At 34.8% G+C, this 18,372-nt stretch overlaps 2 protein-coding genes across 3 annotated transcripts; both read right to left on the bottom strand.

Moving 5' to 3' along the window:
- LOC140789429 (phosphatidylinositol 4-phosphate 5-kinase 9) lies at window positions 1–10,331 on the bottom strand. Of its 2 annotated transcripts, none has more exons than XM_073139131.1 (9): window positions 10,147–10,331; window positions 8,079–9,405; window positions 5,753–5,920; window positions 3,620–3,785; window positions 2,771–2,881; window positions 2,419–2,606; window positions 1,609–1,760; window positions 521–686; window positions 1–362 (listed from the first exon to the last, which is right to left on the bottom strand). In XM_073139131.1, exons 2-9 carry the CDS (start codon window positions 9,347–9,349, stop codon window positions 95–97), a joined length of 2,490 nt encoding a protein of 829 aa, XP_072995232.1. In that variant the 5' UTR covers window positions 9,350–9,405; window positions 10,147–10,331; the 3' UTR covers window positions 1–94. The 2 variants fall into 2 exon arrangements, with proteins under 2 accessions (XP_072995232.1, XP_072995233.1); XM_073139132.1 differs by lacking the exon at window positions 10,147–10,331 and adding an exon at window positions 9,894–10,107.
- A 3,217-nt stretch (window positions 10,332–13,548) lies between these two features.
- Window positions 13,549–17,771, bottom strand: LOC140789689 (large ribosomal subunit protein bL9c). Its single transcript, XM_073139478.1, has 7 exons — window positions 17,566–17,771; window positions 17,375–17,502; window positions 16,974–17,019; window positions 14,425–14,522; window positions 14,285–14,332; window positions 14,030–14,204; window positions 13,549–13,840 (listed from the first exon to the last, which is right to left on the bottom strand). Exons 1-6 carry the CDS (start codon window positions 17,692–17,694, stop codon window positions 14,084–14,086), a joined length of 570 nt encoding a protein of 189 aa, XP_072995579.1. The 5' UTR covers window positions 17,695–17,771; the 3' UTR covers window positions 13,549–13,840; window positions 14,030–14,083.
- Between the last annotated feature and the right edge of the window lie 601 nt (window positions 17,772–18,372).

The following is an 18,372-nucleotide window of genomic DNA, read 5'->3' as shown; positions in this document are numbered from 1 at the left end:
TTTGATTCTTGGTAAAAACTTATATAGCTGACATCTGTATACTGTAGACTTTGAAATAAGTCAAGGTACAAATAAACACAGAAAGTCTCACATGCTAAGGATTTTCAGGGAAGACTGTCTGAATAAATCTCAAGAAGCGCTTTGAGTAGAACTTGGGGTCTACCACAGAGATTGAGATGGAATCAAATTGAAGGGATTTATAAGCATGCTCAACTTTCTTAGTCATGTTGTATGCCTGCAAAATGTCAATGATCCCAAGGTAGAGAACCACATCGTACACCTCATGGAATAACTGGTTTCTATCTTCTTTTGGACTGTACTCAGCCCTCGCAGGCATGTTGACTCCAAGCTGGATCTGGAGCCTAGTGAAGATGACGAAACAACATTTATTACCAGTTGTAAGAGATAAGCATGAACTTACCGTATTATGAGAGTGTAATTATGCTTCAGTGCATAACCTTGAAAGAATAGTCATCAAGTTCGAAATGTACAAGAAAGGATGAAATTTAAACAAGCAAACCTTGCTGTCCCAGGAAGCAGAAGATCCACTTCCTCAAAACCAGCAGCCGATGCTCGTAGGCGGCTGCCTCTTATGTGAGGACCCACAACAACACTATTTTCATCATTTCCACGTTGAACCAAAACAAGTCCCTGTGGATAGTTAGAAGTCTCATCCTCCTGCACGTCTGTGTTTATTTATCATTATATAAGCATCATTTCCAAATTTGTGATTTGCAGCAAATACAAGATAAATGCTTAATGACACTGTCGATAAGAAAGGATTTCTTAGAAAAGATCATCATCTTCATTTTTCTATTTTTTCTTGATCCCCATTCATTCTGTTATTCCCATAGGCCATAACTATGGATTGATTGTCCCTACCTAACTACATGGTAGTGGTCTAGGGAGTGCAATTGCTAGACAGTCCAATCCCCCAAAGAAACAGAGCTCGGAAGCAATTGTATGTTCAGTGATATCAAGCTCTTAAAATGAGTACACCAAATTAATGAAGAAATGATGATTATTGTCTCTAAGTGGCCTGTTTTATGGATTAACCTTGAGGACCCTCACTGTTCTCTTTAGTCTTTACCTCATCAGCAATGATCATATTGTGTATATCCAAAGCACTAATGTAGAAACATCAAGGATGATATCCATCTAGCTGGAATTCATCTGAGGCTTTAGCATAAACAAGTCCTTAAAGAGTTTTGCATAAATTATGTTGAATTGCTCCTATGAATGAGTGTGACATTCCCAATATTTCAAATGGAATAGCACCTTGCTCAAATTTCTCTTGATTATCAGTGTATGTCAACTTCTCAGATTCTAGGTAACTATATCTACCTTCTTCAAGTTTCTCATTCCACACTTAGAAGAAAGCTAATCAATAGAATAGCACCTTGCTCAAATTTCTCTTGATTATCAGTGTATGTCAACTTTCCAGATTCTGGATAACTATATCTACCTTCTTCAAGTTTCTCATTCCACACTTAGAAGAAAGCTAATCGCTATTGATTACTGGTTCTAACATTGGAAAGATTGATCTATAGTTCAAAACTAGCCGAACCTTTTCCCAGTATGAATGCTGCACGTAAAAAGAATAAGTACCTTCCTCAGCAAGAACTGTCAGTCTGTCTGCTGTGACACTTTGAGATACATGTGACCTCAAGTGTTGTGGAGCTCGGTAGTGTACACCTAACAATAGGCTATAATCCATTATCCGCTGTGTTTCCAGGAATTTGCTGTCAATCTCAATCTGCCTGTAGGAGAAACTTATCAGAATCATGAATGTATGACAATCTTTTTAGTACTACCATTCTAGTGAATAAGAACATCAATAATACCATTTAACAAAAACACCTCCACTTGAGATAGTGAACAGTGAGAGAATGTATTTTCAGTGCTAGGACTGTAAATTTCTCAGCAGCAACACTACGAATGGCAGACATGTAGAGATCATAGCCTTTTGGTCAGTATATCATAAACAAGGTCACATCAACACTTTGAAACACAATTTTGAAGTGAAACAATGGAGGAGCAATAATTGGATAAAAAACATTCAATTTATTAATCATAACACACAATTGTGACATTATTATTCTCACTCACAACAATAGATAAACACATATGCCCTGTCTATAGTTCTCCATATAATTATGTAATATGCTATAGCTATCAATTTTTTGTGACTATAGGCATTGTAGTCACACGGCTTTGTGTAAATAGGGCAAATACATGGTTAACAGAAATTCAGTTCAAAATGAAATCCAACTTAGACATGCTATATACTACAGATAAGGGCAACTTAGGACAAAGAATAAAGCTAGTTGTATTTAAATGAATAAAACTAAAAATTGAGAGCATAAAAAAATAATCAAACAGAAAGTACACCACTGCTTACAAAGAATACTCTCTTACTTAAGTAAAGCCTCTCGCCAAGAAGGTTCCAGATAAAAGGAATAGTTCAGATCCAAATCTTTTAATGTTGTGTTTTCATCAATTTCAACTTTGTCAGTTGAACGCCCCAAAGATGAACCTTTTAAATCAAATCTTCGGTGAATCCTTAATTCTGTGCAAAACATGTTTCCCATTACTACGAACCGGAACTGCCATTTACAAAGGTCATAGAATAAATATCTCCTTCATATTGAAGACTACAAATATGAAACATCAAAGAAAAGGAAGCAAAAAGGAAATGTTGTACGGATATGAAGACCATGTGCTGAAGTTTGCAATAGGGAATGCCTTTTATGCAGTCTGTTGCCATTACCTTTTGACCGCTAGATGGTTTCACCCTGTGGAGACCAAAAAATTTAGTTATGAGTGTGTTCTCATATGCGCGTACATGGTGATAATAATTTGGAAGCATCCGCAACAGAACCTACACAATGATAAGTTATCATAAGTGCAACTTCCAAATTTTCCATAATTAGGGAAACAATATCACAAAAGATAATCTGATATGTCGAATATTGATAACAAACAGCACATGAAAGAGTTAATTGAAAACATAATAGCTTGAAAGCATCAAATACATAAAAGAAATATGCTAACATATTTTACTTGTAAAGTTTAACTCAAGTAACAATCATCAGTAAGAGTACCCGGATAGCATGTAACGTAAGCTTTTCTAAATAAAACTAGCAACTGGAGTATACCGATATTAGTTTTTCTATGCTCCAAGTCTCCAACCATATGTTATGGACAGAATTGAAGCATCTTCTATGCCAAGACATAAGCGCCGCAAGCTGAGATACTGTTACTATTGTAAAATTGAAAAAGTAAATTTAAGTTTGAAAAGCTCTACAAAGCAAATCAATTGCCACTCCAACTTTGCAGGTCCAACTTTGCAGGCAATGTTCTTACAGTTTCTTTAAGAATTATGACTCAAGCTTAAAGTTGGCCAATCTTGGTGGAAAAAGAAGTCTATTCAAAAAATTCTCCTCTGCCTCATAACCAATACAACAAAAAAAAATATTCAATAATGGCATAATATTGTGAAATAAATTGGCAAATGTATAAGATGATTGTACCACGTAGCACTAAGGTATGAGATTATCGCTCCAGTTTAGGATGCATTTAACAGTAAGGAACTTGGAAGACATTAAGGAATAAACACCTGCACTTCAGATTTGCGGAGGGTCTTAATCATGAACCGATCATCTTGGGAGAGGAAAAAGACACTACCACTCTTCCCAGGGGAAGAAAGCTCCCGAAGTGCAGCACTTCCACATATAGAAATCATGTAATCAGCAGCATCAATCTTGAACATCTCCCGCAAATTTCTGCATTTCGCAATGTAATTACCACAAAGAGGGACATGATTCTTAGAGTTCTTTATTTAAGATATCACTGCTTAAGGAATCCAATTATCTTCTTTAAGCTATTATCATCCCCATGCTTAAACACTTCTAAATAATGAAGAGTCAACAACCAGGCAATTAGGTAATCCAAGATAAAAATTTTAAAAATTTCTGCCTGGCACAGTAAACACATTTACAGAGAAGAACCATACAAAACAGGCAAATAGGTACCCAAGAGTCAAGATCACAAATTTTGGTTCAAGTGATGATGTATAGAAGCCTAGAAGGTACACCTGATTCAGATGTGCACATTATTTGAATCAAAACATGATAACCTGGACAACAAAATAAACCAGTACATAGATGTAGCTTTTTAAAATGAACTACCATATTGCAGTTCAATTAGACGCTGACCAACAAGAGAGCTCAAACATACACACCTTAGAATATATGCTGTAAAATGCTTGCCAACTATAACTGGGACAGTTACATGATAATTGCGTTCTATTTATCTCTAGTATTAGTAATGACATTAGCTTTTTCTTTTCATTGTGGCTGAAATTGGTCTCTCCATATTCTACAGTTAATGAAGTGGCTATTTTAAAACCAGGCAGAATTCACATTCGCTTTAATGGTCTTTCCAATATGCTTTATTGAGGTCTCTGCATCCTTCGCAAATGTCTTAGGAATCCCACATGTACAACTGACGTTCTAGATCATATATTCCAGAAAAAAGCAAGCAAATGCATGTCTAGTCTAATAAGCATAGCAAAAAGCTTGTCTATCAATTTGACCCCAATAACTTCCCAAAATAGCTCAAAGGGAAATCCATTGCCTTTTAAATTTGCAATATGATGGACTAATGAGATCTTTCCCTTTCAGGTTGGTAAGTGGGCTTCTTAGAGGAGTGGGTCGTCAATGTAAATAAGAATCTAAGACGCAAAATAGGACATGAAAGAAGAAAACTGCACTGGGTCATGAAGGGTTTCTCCATGATTTTAATCCCATGTGCTAAGATCAAGATTATTATAAAAGAGAAATACCCTAGGAGTGCAGTCATAAATGAGTATTTTAGAGAAAGAGTGTGAACAACTCAATGAAACAGCCTAATTGAAATTAATAAATTCCATCAATTAAGAGGTCCTTTAAGATGAACACTTCATGAGCTGAGCTAATGAACCAAGCTATCATATGGTTCCAAAATACTATGTCCTCCAAGTGCTTGACAATAGGAAGTTACTTACATGAAATTGCATAAGTTGGAATGGACTCAATGTATTTAGGTACCATACTAAATAATTGACTTGGATTATGGGATTATGTTTACAAATTAGTTTGATTACATTTTCATTTCCTAAATAAATTAAAAGTGCACAAGAGTTATAAAAAAAATGAAAGGAAGATCAGCTTTCAATTTATGTGAACTTGTCTCTTTATATTTGTTCTCTGATTCTCAACTGATACTTAAATTTTCTTTTTCAATTAACAATACTTTGTTGCAATTCAGGAGGAAAAGAAACATATTCATATCCAAATACATATTAGATTTATTGGTATTTACTTTATGTCTTCTACTCTTGTCTTCAAAGAGAAGAATATTATGCAATCTCTGGAAAGATATCATACAACTAATGATGCCAATTATGCAAGTATCTTTTTGAATTTCTATCTTGTTTCTAAAAAGCAAAGATATCTAGAACTGCCAAGAGCATGCTAAGTTGTGCAACTCTATTAGGATGAAGTAAAATATTGTAGTGTGGAATGTTACCATCAAAACTAGCAGCGAAATAGTAACTTCAGAAAATTACAAGAAATTAGTAGATACTGAGAAGAACAAATCTAGAAAAAGTAATACATCTAAGAGATTTAAATATTACATTATACTTAGCCGGAAAAGGAAATGAAAATGTATTAGCACAGAATCCAACAATACACCCAACACAACGAACCTGAAGACCATGGGGCAATAGTCTTTCCATTTAAAATCCTCTGCACGATGGGAAGGTGTAAGTTGTGAACCAGCTTTAGGAAAATTCATCCAAAAGCTTGCTCTAGGACCAAAGTCTGAACCACGAACTTCACGCCTTTGTATTGGTGTAATTTTTCCAACTGTATACCTGAGCAGAACAATTTAAAATTATAAAGAGATCATCACCGACTTTTTATTAAGGACGTGTATGATTGTTAGAAAATGAAGTTCAAAGAAATGACTAGAGTTCAATTAAGTGATTAGATTTCAGTGAAGTGACTCTCTCCTCTCAAGGAAGTCAAAAAGAAAAAGTGAAGCTACTTTTGGTTGGTAAGAAAGTCATTTCTATGTAATATTTTTTGCGACCAAACATTAATAGTAGAAAAGTTTATGAAAGTGATTACTTTCTTCTCTCACTTCCTAACAACCAAACACCCCCTAACATAACCCAGATATATTGACATATAGTCATAAATTTGTTCAAAATAATAAACGTTTAAGATATCTAGCAATATGTATTCATATTATATACTTCAAAAAACATTACAAAAAGCCATCAAGTATGGAAACACAATAAAACTAGTCATCCAGATGCACAGAACAGAGATTGTGCATGTAAAGCAAGAATTCAATTACAAGTCCATAGGATTAGATAAATAATCTAGATAAAAAATGTATGTATGTAGTGTCACTTTAAATGGTTAAATTTCAGATTATCTTCTGCTTTTGACAAGTCATCTACTCATCTATGAAGCACAGATAACGACGTAAGATAAAGGTACAATACAGATACGTCGATACAGCATATTTTCAAAAGTAAGGATATTGTATGCCTAGGATACATACATATATGTATATATTTATGTTTGCACATATATATTAGTGAACTTATATACTTTCATTTTCTTAACTGAGGAATTATATATTGTTGTTGTGTATGATAGTTTATATAAGGAGACCTCCAATTATATATTAAAAGAACTACCAATCGTAACAAATATTACTAATTAGGATGTAAGATAAATATGCAAATTCATTCTATAAATAAAAAGAAATCAACCATTGTAACATGACTTCCTAATATAGATCATTAAATAAACAAGTGAACTCAATATTTTGACAAAGAAAACGTTCTAAATACGATAAAAAATGAGAAGTCGTAGCCTCCTTCGATTTAACTCATATTGGTAGGAAGCTCAAAAATATCCAATTCTAAGAAGTATCCGAAAAGTACCCACAACATTAATTTTACTTTTTTTAATTTGAATACCTTAAGGGAGTATCCAATATGTATCTTATCTGATACGGATATGAGGATATAGAAGTATTAATGCTTCCTAGCAAGTCACCCATCTTCAACATCATTACCATGAACTAATAATGACAATGATAATAGCAGTGACAAGATGGTTGATATAATTAGCATGAAAGTGATAAATTTGACATTGATAACAAGGAAAGTGGCACATGGTCATAAATATTGAAATTTTAAAGCAGAAGGGATGACTGACATAGTATATGTCTAGGAGTATTGACATGAATGTGAAATAACAATCTCGTCTAAATTTTACAAGCCCTTGGCATTCAATTATTTGTTCAAGGTTAAAGTTATGGCAGCCATGAAGCTTATAGCAATGATAAAATGAAGAGTCATAAGGTGAAAAAGGATACAATTTATTAAGCATTTATTTATTCTTTTATCTTCTATAAGATGCGTTCCCAAGATAATCTCCCATGGATGAACATAACTCCCTATGAAGTAATTGCCTTTCTTCGTCATGGACTCAATTTTTACCCAGAGCGTTTGTGGAAGTCTGGGCAACATGAGTGCAAAAGGTCACTAATAGGATATGTAATTCTACCTGCCAAGGCTGTCTATGTATCATGGCAAACTTTTCTCTTGCTTGAACTTCAAGCCTTGAAGTTTCTCTCCGTTGGCTAGAAAGCCTAGAATTAAGCATAACATTTCTAAAAAGATATGCCATATTGATGGACAGTCATATTTATGTGTCAGATAATGCCTTTTCTTTTCCTGCTCCTCTCCTTCTATCATTCCACACAATTTAGATATATTAGTAGGCCTCCCTCACTGACTCAACTTATTAGGAGCAATGCAGGTAAAAAAGAGGGCCAATATGAACAGACCAATAAAACTTGTAAAGACAGAGACATTCTCAGACAATAAGAGGAAGACTGATCTTTAATCCAGTAGCCAGTAACATAAACCGAAAAAAAGATGATGAAGTATGAGGAGCCTTCTAACTTTAACTCTTTAAGTAACAAGAGGTCAAAGAATAAAGTATTACCTGATTCCAAGCTGCAGACTGAGCATTAGATCATAACTCCTGTGACCCTTGATTATTGTCTCTCCAGGCCTTTTGATGTCCTTCACCAATTTCTTTTGACGCCGTTTTGCCTTTTTAGATGACATTGAAAAGCTATCGTCGATTACTACCTCACTGATTAGAACACCTTGCATGTATTCCCTTTCCAGGATTGGAAGATTAGGGTGGTCAACCACTTTCTCATTACATTCTAAAACAGAGATATCAGCTGTATTATGCCCAATAAATTTTTCGATGGCTACCTCAAGACTCCAACGCCTTTCGAGAGACACGTTTCTAGTGCGGGATTGCTCAAAACCTAACAGGCTACCCTTTGGAAGACTGCTAGACGAGACACCACCAGATTCCCGAGTCTCTGTGACCTTCATGTTTCCCATATCAACTGATGAAGCGTGCAGGATACGCGACCCATGACTTTGCCTTCTTAAATCAGGTAGCAGCCCTCGGTTTCTTAAAGCATCAATATAGAACCCTTCAATAGCTGGAATTCTGCATCCTTTTGGATAAAAGGATCCTTTCCCATCTTTCAAGCCCCTGGTCCAAGTGCCAACATAGATCCCACCATCACTCCACGTATAGACTCCAAAACCATGCATCATCCCATCTAGCCAGTTCCCTTCATATGAGTCCCCATTTTTCCAAGTAAGAGTTCCCTTTCCAGACATCTTCCCACCTTTCATATTGCCAACATAGAAGTTCCCATTAGCCCATGTATACTTACCAGGTCCTTCTATTGTTCCCTGAATCCAAGAACCTTCAAAGACATCTCCATTGGGATATGTTTGATATCCCAGACCATGCTTAAGATTTAATCTCCACCTGCCCTTGTAGGTCAAGTTATCTGGTGCGATATATGTTCCATCACCTTGCATATAATCACCAGAATATTCTCCCTCATAATTAGCTCCAGATGACCACGTTGTCTTCCCACGCCCATGCCTCATCCCTTTCCTCCACTCGCCCTCATAAACACAACCATCTGACCATATGTACTTCCCTGATCCCTTTGGCATGCTTCCCGATAGTGTTCCTGAATAAAGATCCCCATTGGGAAGTACGAGATCACCAACTGTAAAGCCAAAATTTCCACTAGAAGCATGTAGATCTTGACTGTTGGACAAATTGTGTAAGAGCTCTTGTCCGATGTTGCAACTAGTGTCACGGGACAGTCTAGCTCTTCTCGAACAAGTCCCTGCTTCCAATTCATCAGCAAGGGCCACAGGGGCTGACATGCATACTGTCCTTAAGTACTAAAAGCCCCAGCAGTAAGTAACCCTCAAATACCACACTAGGTAAGAAAGAAGGCCAAACACAGAAAGCATTAGATACTACCCATCAAACTACAACTAATTTCCAGCCATATTCTAATTGACAAAAAAATCAAGCCACATAAAGGAAAACGCTTTTCCACAAACCCATGCATTGGGCTAATAAAAGAAAGACACCATAAAGATCAAATTAAGATCCCCATGAGAAAAATTGCTATGATACATGCTCTTTTATGCATGATTATGCTGAAATGCTCTTGTATTCTTCAGCAAATATCTTATGATTCAGATCAAATTACTCAGTAGCAAAACAACAATGATTTGCATTGTCATACCCTACCAAAACCTCTATTTGCCATGTATTCACGACTAGCAAAACCTCCTTAAGGAAATCCATCCAAAACTGCCCAATGTGCAACACAAATAGATTAACAGTAAACAACATATATTATTAAATCACAGAATATTTAGACGGGAACCCAAAATTACAAGTGACAGAATCAATTACTTCTTCTTCTTCTTCTTCTTTTCTACAAATACTGCAGATATCCTATCCCCAGAGAGCGGAGCTGAATCAAGAACCTCCACTCAATAGCCATCAACCAAGGAGCCAATCAATATAATCATCTAAATCTATCATCTGGGTTCTATCTTCTAGCGACCCAATCTCTAACACCCCTGCAAACTTTAACCTAACGATCGAGACAGAGATAGAGAGAGAGAGAGAGAGAGAGAGAGAGAGCAAAGAAGAGAGAGATTACAGTTGACTCCAGGAAGTAGAGCTCCGATTGAGATCAAAAGGTCAAAACCCAAAGCGAGAGAGATGCTTCTAATAATAGAGCTCGTCTCACTCTCTGTCTTCTCCTGAGCCTGAGGCAGAGGGGTAGTGCTGTGCCTGTGGATGCGGGTGGGTTTGGAGAACGGTTCGTTATGTGTTTGACGAAATGCTGCCATGAAAAAAAGGGAAATTTATAGGATTTTTCTAATTCGAGAAGCTTTTAATGAGGTTGCTAGAAAGTCACCCATTCCTCCCACCCAATGGGCTCCACACACCCTTCACCAATGTCCAAAGTTTTACAAACCCCCACGCCCACGTAGATTAATTTATTAAATGCTCCTATCAATCCAACTATTATTTTGATTTCTTTACATAGATAACCATGAAAGACTATTTTATATTGTATCTCATAAATTCAGGGCATAAGAATCTCTATAGATTTTTCTTTTCTTTTCTTTTCTTTTTTTAAACCTTTACCCGAGATACGTACCGACAACTAATTTAGTCTCAAAATCTAAGCAGTGACGGTAACTTTCTCATGCCGAATAACTTTAAAATAAATAAATAAATAAATAAAATTAATCATCGTGATTATAAAAAAAAATATCTAATATCAAAATAACGCGAGGCATATTATAACTATAACTCATAATATGAATATATTAACGAGCCAGTCCACAGATTTATCGGCTTCGGCAATAGGTATAAGATATTAAATAAAAGCTATTCAATCCTTAAACATCAATAGTTTTGTTGTTGCAAGAGGTAAAAAAAAAAAAAGTATATATGAATGCATTTATTCTCTCAAAAACAAAAAAAAAAAATATATATATATATATATATATATCTTAATGCTTGTGTGGCTGTCCTCATGTGACACTTCTTAAACCTAAAGATGTTTGAGTTTTTAATTCAACAATGGGTCACCCACCCCCTAAGTTTGTTTAATAGGAAGGATGGAATTTGGACAAAATAAATAAATAATCACACTTAAAGACTCCTTCCCAGTTGGTTAACATCCGGGTAAAGCTTTGATTAGGATGTAATTTGTCTCACTAGTGTGGTAGAAGACAGGTAGGTCCTTAAAGACAATAGCTATGGATCGACTTTATACTCCTAAACTATGCTCGTTTATTCACAATTTAATTCATTAATCAGGAAGATATGCTTCTTTATTCTTTCATTTATTAGATAAACAAATATACCAAGTTTGGTGAATGGTGATCCATCTCGACTAACTCTTTATCTTTATTTATTTCCTATTTCTAATACTTATATGGCCGCCTTGAGATGTCACCTCGTGTCGGTTTGTTATCATTTTAAATGCAATATTTTTACGTATATGACAATGTGTGTTGAATAATATTATTAAGATTCAAATATGAAATAATACTACGAGAAGGTACGTAGTAGAATTATTCAAATCTTTCTCATACGTGAATTATAGAACTATATCATTTTGAGTGCTTATCTTCTTCTTCTTCTTCTTTCTCTTCTCTTGTTACATAAGTCTAGAATGCTTGATAATTTTGTACACATCTGTGAAGAGCTTATCCAGCTTTGAATTTTTGTTACATTTTTTTTTTCTCATGTCGGCCATGAATAGACTCATCTAGCTAAGTCATCGACTAATTGTGACTTGTGAGGAGTCACACTCATCTTTTAATTGACATATATTACAATCACATTAAGGAAGTGTTTTTGACTATTTTAAACTTGTTTGTAACTTCTATTTGTACATGTCTAATTTGTTTTAAAATTTATATATAAAATTAGGTGCGGTTTTTAGTCGTCGATTACTAAATATAAGTTGTTGATTCGGTCACCAAAAAGGAAAAAAAAAAAATTCTATATAACATTTCTTTTCGGTTTAGTGATTTCTGTATAAGTTGCTGAATGCTAATTAAGTTTACCCTCTAAAAAATTAAGACGAAAAAATAAGACCAACTTCTACCCTTGGCCTGAAACCAAACAAAGCTCTAAGTCAAATTTGGCACCCTAATTAATTCTCTAATCAGGTGCTTTACGTGCTTATTGGTAGACAAGTCAAGATGAATGGTCCCCATGCATGCATTCATAAAGATAAAATGGAGGGATTTGCATGCTAACATACAGACGACAACTTTTTGGTAAGAGATTTGAACAACTTGTGGGCCATTTGATAGGCAAAAACTCCTTTATTGTTAGTCTTTGATTAATTACTCTATTAATAGATAATGTACTCTATTAAACTAAGTAATTAAGAAGGAAGATAGATAGAAAGAAAGAATGATAAGGAGATGGGCGGTTAGTGTCGGCCCTTAAAAAGTATTTTGTTTAGCACCAGCATCTATCTCATTCCCTGTTAAAATCACTGCAGATGTAATCTTAAATGGTCGTTTTCTAATTTTTATTTTTTTATATGTCACTAATGTCTCTATTTTAATGGAATAAAATGGCAGGATAAAAAGAACCGGAAGAGTTTCTTATGAAAGGTACTTTTAATTGATTTAGAAATTGATAGGGATCATGTTTTACAATTTTATCTATTAGGATGATCATCACACTAAATTATTCAATTGTAAGCATCTAATCCCAGAGAATTTATTCTTAAATTAGGTGAGAGGTGGCCCTGTTTGGGACGAAGAGAAAGAAAAAATGAAAGATACTCCTCGGCTATTCTTGAGCTATCGTCTATTTTTATAATAATTCTTTGAACTTTCTTTTTTGATACATAATGACTCTCCCTGAACTATACCTCTTCAGTTAGGAAGTCATTATATGCTAAAAAAATGCTTATAAAGTTATTATGTATCAAAACTAAATTTAGGAGATCCTTATAGAAAAGAGTGATAGTTCCGAGAATGAAAATAAAATTAACCCTTCTTTTTCCCCTCCCTTTCTCTTTTATTCTCTCTTAAAATTTATATCTAAATGGCAGAAAATATTTCCCTCCTATTTTCTCTTTTCTTCTCTCATGTCAATTATTCAATTGTGCTACACCACCGCCATTTTGACCTAATCTTCTCGCCGGCAAAGACTAAAACCCTGCTATACTTTTCTACTCCTTTAGCCATCTCATCATCAAAATGGGAAGCTTCTGTTAAAAGAGGATTTGGCATATATACCTTGTTCTTTATACTTTATAGCAATTTGCTGCAATTAAAGGCATGAGCAAAGAGAGGTTCTCATGATCTCATCAACTCCTAAAAGTGTAATCTTGACCACCGTTCCTATGGTGTGCTATATTGGCTCATCACGCTTGGCCCTATCTAAGTAAAGCAAGTTCGAGTGCTCTAATTTAGCAGCCAAAGTCAAAAAGGAAGAAAAAGCTAAGACAAGTTGCTTTTATGTCTGCATTCCAACTTCTAGAGAAAGGTAATTCACAAATAAAAAAGAGAGACGATGAAAAAGGTGATGCCTTGTAGAAGATTGACAATAATGAACCTAAGAATAAATTTTCTGAGGACATCAGGGACATAGCATCACACTTGCCAAAGCAAAGCAAGGATTTTACAGCTTGAAAGTATCACAGAAAAGCTACCAACAAAATAAAATTGTGAAAAGTGACAAAGAAGGCTTTTCACAAGAAAATTGATAATGTCAGGGTGCATAAATCATGTCCTCCATGTCGATGAGCACCATTACTTGGTTGTCGTAGATCTCTACAATAGATACACCACAGGTTCTTCGCATTCCTGTAGCATAGTGATTTTAAATCAGAACAAAAGAATTTCAAGAAATGGCAGATTCTTAAAGCATACAGGAAAAATTACTTGAATTAATGTCTCTCTAATGGAAAAATCTTCTTGTGTTGCTTGTGTTTTGCAGCTTAACCTTCTTTGCAAAGATAAAAATTGGTGTAGATATTGAAACAGTTTACTTACTTTGTCAATCATCTGTAACTCTTGGCTGCAAAAAATGGACTCAAAGAGACCGACTTAATTTGCAAATACATTGAGTCTCACTTGGGCAGTGACTTCTGGGTGAAGTTTAAGCTCAGCAATGTATTCCCCAGTTTCACGAATCTCTGGTACAGAAACAATTCTTTTGTCCACATCCCTAAAAGAAAGGTAAAACAAGAATCAAGTAGTAAAAAACAACCGGCTAGCATTGATTCCATATGAATATAAATGAAGTACCTATTCAGTTGTGCCTTTATTATGTCGACAAGATCTTGTGCTGTGACACTGGCAAAAAGAAAAAAAAAGGTGAAAGTTAAGTTCAATACACATAAGAAGAAAAAAGATGTAGACAGGATCTCTTAAGATCGTGCTCTCACGTTCCAAAAATCTGTTTTCCTTTTCCACCTTTACGCTTCACCTTAAAAGCTCCGACCGTCTGGAAAACTAGGGCAAGTTGTTGCGCTTCTTCTTTTACCTAGTATTTTTAAGTGCATAAAATCATCTATATAAGTATTTAACGTGAAATAGCTGATCACAGGTTAAGTTATAGAAGGCTAAGACATGGCATTCTGCTCTTAAATCATGCTGCAATTGTGACATATTGAGGCAGCAATAAGTACAAGAGAGCAAGCAAGGCATCTCTACTGATATAAATAAATAAATATATACATACATATATATATATATATATATATATATATATATATATATATATATATATATATATATTCTCTTGAATGTATCATGATAGTATCATGTAGGATTTAAGTCTTCTAGTGTGAGATGCATAGCCATTAACACTAAAAACCCTAAGTATACTTTTAAGTCTTTAAGACATAAGCAAAGTGCATCTAAATTACTAAATATGCTTATTAAAGAAGCCGACTTAGACTTGTGAATACTGCAAACTATGAAGCACGGATATTTTATTTGCCCCTCCATACCGGTATTCGACACATATCGGATGCCATTACAGCCCAATACATATCGGATACTGCTAGAAGAGTATCCGAATTAAAAAATAATATTATTAATTTTTTTATATGGCTCCGATACGATAGAATATGACTTCAATATATTTCTTGATCATCTAATCTTTTTTTTTGTGCTAATAGATAATATAAAACATACACTTTATATATATATACGGTTATCTAATCCTTCATGATACTATAAAGCTTTGTTTATTTGATAATGAATTAAACATATAACTTGAAGGCCATTTAAAATTCCAAATTAATTGTAGATCAATAATTGAATTATGTTTTATTGTTTCACTAACATTTTGAATTTCATCTCAGTTCTCATTATAATATTATTCTAAATTTTTAGATAAGTAGATACTAAATCTGTAGTTTTCTTTCTTTAGATAATAAATTTGTAGCTTTCTTTCCTTTTATCTTATCATTTATAGGATAATAATTTCTTACCATAGGTTATATTGGTTGACTACAGACTAAAAATATATTATTTATTTATTGATGTATCCATGGCTTATCCTTATCGTACTTTTAAGAATTTGTCATATCTCTATATTTGTATCTTCATATCCCCGTATCTCGTATCCATATCCATGCTTCATAAACTGTAAGTTTATCCATTATTTCAGTTTATAGTTTGATAAAGTTGAATAGAAATAAAAAACAGTTTGAATGCCCAAGTGGTATATTATCCATTATTTCAGCAGACTTGTCAGATACTACATAAAATATGGTGCAGGCACCACTATTCGTCATATTTACTCTCGTAGATGCAAGAGAGTTGCACCCGTGGCTCTCTAGCTTAACGAGAGTTTTGACTAGCCTTGCATGACTATTTTCGTCATTCTTGCTTATTAAATTATTCTTGTCTTATGTTTATTAGGGCGTCATGATTAGTTTCGTCTTTTGCTCTTTTTTTTTGCCTATATAAAGGCTTATTGTCATCTCTTTTCAATTGATGAATATTTTGAGAGTTTTGATATATTGAGTATTCTGTTGGTGGATTCTAACGTTGGTGGATTCCAACACAACAGATGATGGATTACTCAGGTTTAGTTATTTTTCCTATGTTTTTTCTCAAATCTACGATCAAGGATTTTATCCTGCATCAAAAGATCTAGGACATGATGCCTCCGAATAATGTGAAATTGCTAATTTTTTATGAGATGAGTTTAATATGGAGAGCCGGATAGATGATTTGCTATTTTCACAATGGTATCAATGCATCATCTTAACTAGGACGAACAAAAGCTAGAATTCATCTCAAATTGACAAATGGAAATTTTTACAACCACTTAACATTTGTGAACTGCTTAGTCAGAATCCCCACCAAACCAAAAATAGGTAAGGCTGGCCTTTTCATGAAGTTATAAGGACAGTGGGAGAGTAGGTTATCTATCCATGTGATGCAGTAATTGCTAATGCAATCTAGTAGCAAATCCTCCTAAAGTTCCTTTTGCCACAGAGAAAGACTTAATTGGAGCAGAAAGAGGATACTTCTGGTATACCTATGTAATATTGCATTATATGTTTGGTGACTTTAGTCCAGTGTGTCCAATGCCTGTTTTTGCTACAGTATCAAATAGTCCTTCTAGTAGTAGCATATAATATCCCATCTCAGGCAACACTTGTGGTTTGATGACGGCAGTATGGCCAATAAACATTATAATCTTGTATTTGGCAAATAATGCTCCCCACCCTGATTCACATTTTATATATAGAAATCTCTGATCAACCATAGAACAAGATCCATTTTGCATCATATCTAACTGATTCCTTGATTTGGACCATGCGTTCCTAGGTGTGAAATGGGAGACAAGAGATGTCATAATAGAGGTTTTGAATAAGATGACCTTTGCAATTGACCACATCAGAAAGTAGTCTAGAGTAATGTAGATCAGTTGCAGTAGATTTTGCACAAAAAGTTTACAATTATATTTTCTTACCCGCCTTTTCTCAGCTTCTATTCTCTCCTCCTCCATTTGCATCTCCCTGGAAAGAGAAGAAACAAAGAAAAGAAAAAGGAGAACACTTAATGTAATAATAAATGAGAATATCATCTAGCATCTTTGTGCAATTTGCGATATACGTATAAAAAAATTCTAATAAGTCTAAACTCTAAAGACACTTCACTAGTGTTCAGCCAAGAAAAATGTATCAGCAATTACCTAGGTTTTGCAAGCTATTTTTGTGAAATTGACAACGGATAGCTTCTACAATTTCCCAAAAATACTAAGAAAGACAGACTTGCAAGAACCTACCAAATTTACTAACTTTACCGGCATTAAACATGAACCAGTGAGCCCAATTAAAAGTAGGCAACATCTAAGAGGTAAAAGGAGCAAACTTGAGCAAAAGAGGAGTGACGAGCTGAGCTTTGCCCAACGGAAGGAGATAGTTGCGGTAGAACCCGGCCTTGACCTCGAGGAGCTGCCCCTTCTTCCCTAGCTCCGTCATGTCCTCCTTCAGAATTATCTGCGACGAAAAGAAATCAAGAAACAACTACGAAATCCGAGGAAAAAATCGTGGCTCTCAAACCTTGCGCGTCTTCTTGGCCTTCTTCTGCGCGACGATCGAGAAAAGGGTGCTGCTGCTTTGGTTTGGGCCGAGCCGGCGCGGCAAGGAGCAGGACGAGCTCCATGGAAGGGTGGAGGTGGATGATGCCATTGCTGGTGTTTTTTTTGGTGTAGGCGTTGGTTCTTCTTTCGCTCCTCCGTTCCTTATCTACAAGACGATTGATGGATAATGGGCTGGATTAGGATAGTTTTGGGCTTAAATCTCCATGTTAATTTGGGTTGGGCCGGCCAATTAGTAGTTCATGGGTTAATTTTTTTCTATTTAAATTTTTTGTGAGAAGAGTTCATGGATTAAGATCATAAAGTAAAAAATTAGAAGCGATTAGAAAGCTATGAAATTGGTGACTACTTTAAACATTATAAAATTCATACTTTGATTGGCTACGATAATGATTATTAAAACTACGGAAGGAGTCACAAAGAAAATTGGAGGTGTCGTGGCAGTTTCGGAGCAAACAGGCATCGTCCTAAATTTATTTATCCAAATAGTTCACTCCCAAACTTAAATACCAAAAGAACCACCTCATATTCTCGTTAACAGAAAAAATATTGAACTAATTCGTGTTTTATTTTAAGTTGTAAAAGTTTTAGCTATTCTCTTTGGTATTTTATTCTCATTAGAGATAAGAAAGTTAGAAGATTATTTTTAATTTGTATTTATTCGTCTATTGGATAAATTAGAGATATGTATATGTTATAATTGAGTACACTAGAGAGTCTGTGGCATGGCTCGGAGCAACACTCTGGTCTCTCTTTCATGCGCTAAAGG

The sequence above is a fragment of the Typha latifolia genome, chromosome 5, assembly GCF_019914945.1.
Source record: "Typha latifolia isolate L0001 chromosome 5, TyphaL0001v2, whole genome shotgun sequence".
NCBI lineage: Eukaryota > Viridiplantae > Streptophyta > Magnoliopsida > Poales > Typhaceae > Typha > Typha latifolia.
The sequence above is the reverse complement of the archived record's forward strand: the minus strand, read 5'-3'. Positions and strand labels throughout refer to the sequence as shown.

Coding starts and splice junctions, on each gene's coding strand:
- LOC140789429 (XM_073139131.1), bottom strand. CDS start 9,349: ATGTCAGCCCCTGTGGCCCTTGCTGATGAATTGGAAGCAGGGACTTGT. Junction 3,786..5,752: donor TATTGCCCCATGGTCTTCAG/GTTCGTTGTGTT, acceptor TGCGAAATGCAG/AAATTTGCGGGAGATGTTCA. Junction 2,607..2,770: donor AACCATCTAGCGGTCAAAAG/GTAATGGCAACA, acceptor TGTAAATGGCAG/TTCCGGTTCGTAGTAATGGG.
- LOC140789689 (XM_073139478.1), bottom strand. CDS start 17,694: ATGGCATCATCCACCTCCACCCTTCCATGGAGCTCGTCCTGCTCCTTG. Junction 14,333..14,424: donor GGAAAACAGATTTTTGGAAC/GTGAGAGCACGA, acceptor TCTTTTTGCCAG/TGTCACAGCACAAGATCTTG. Junction 14,205..14,284: donor ATAAAGGCACAACTGAATAG/GTACTTCATTTA, acceptor CCTTTCTTTTAG/GGATGTGGACAAAAGAATTG.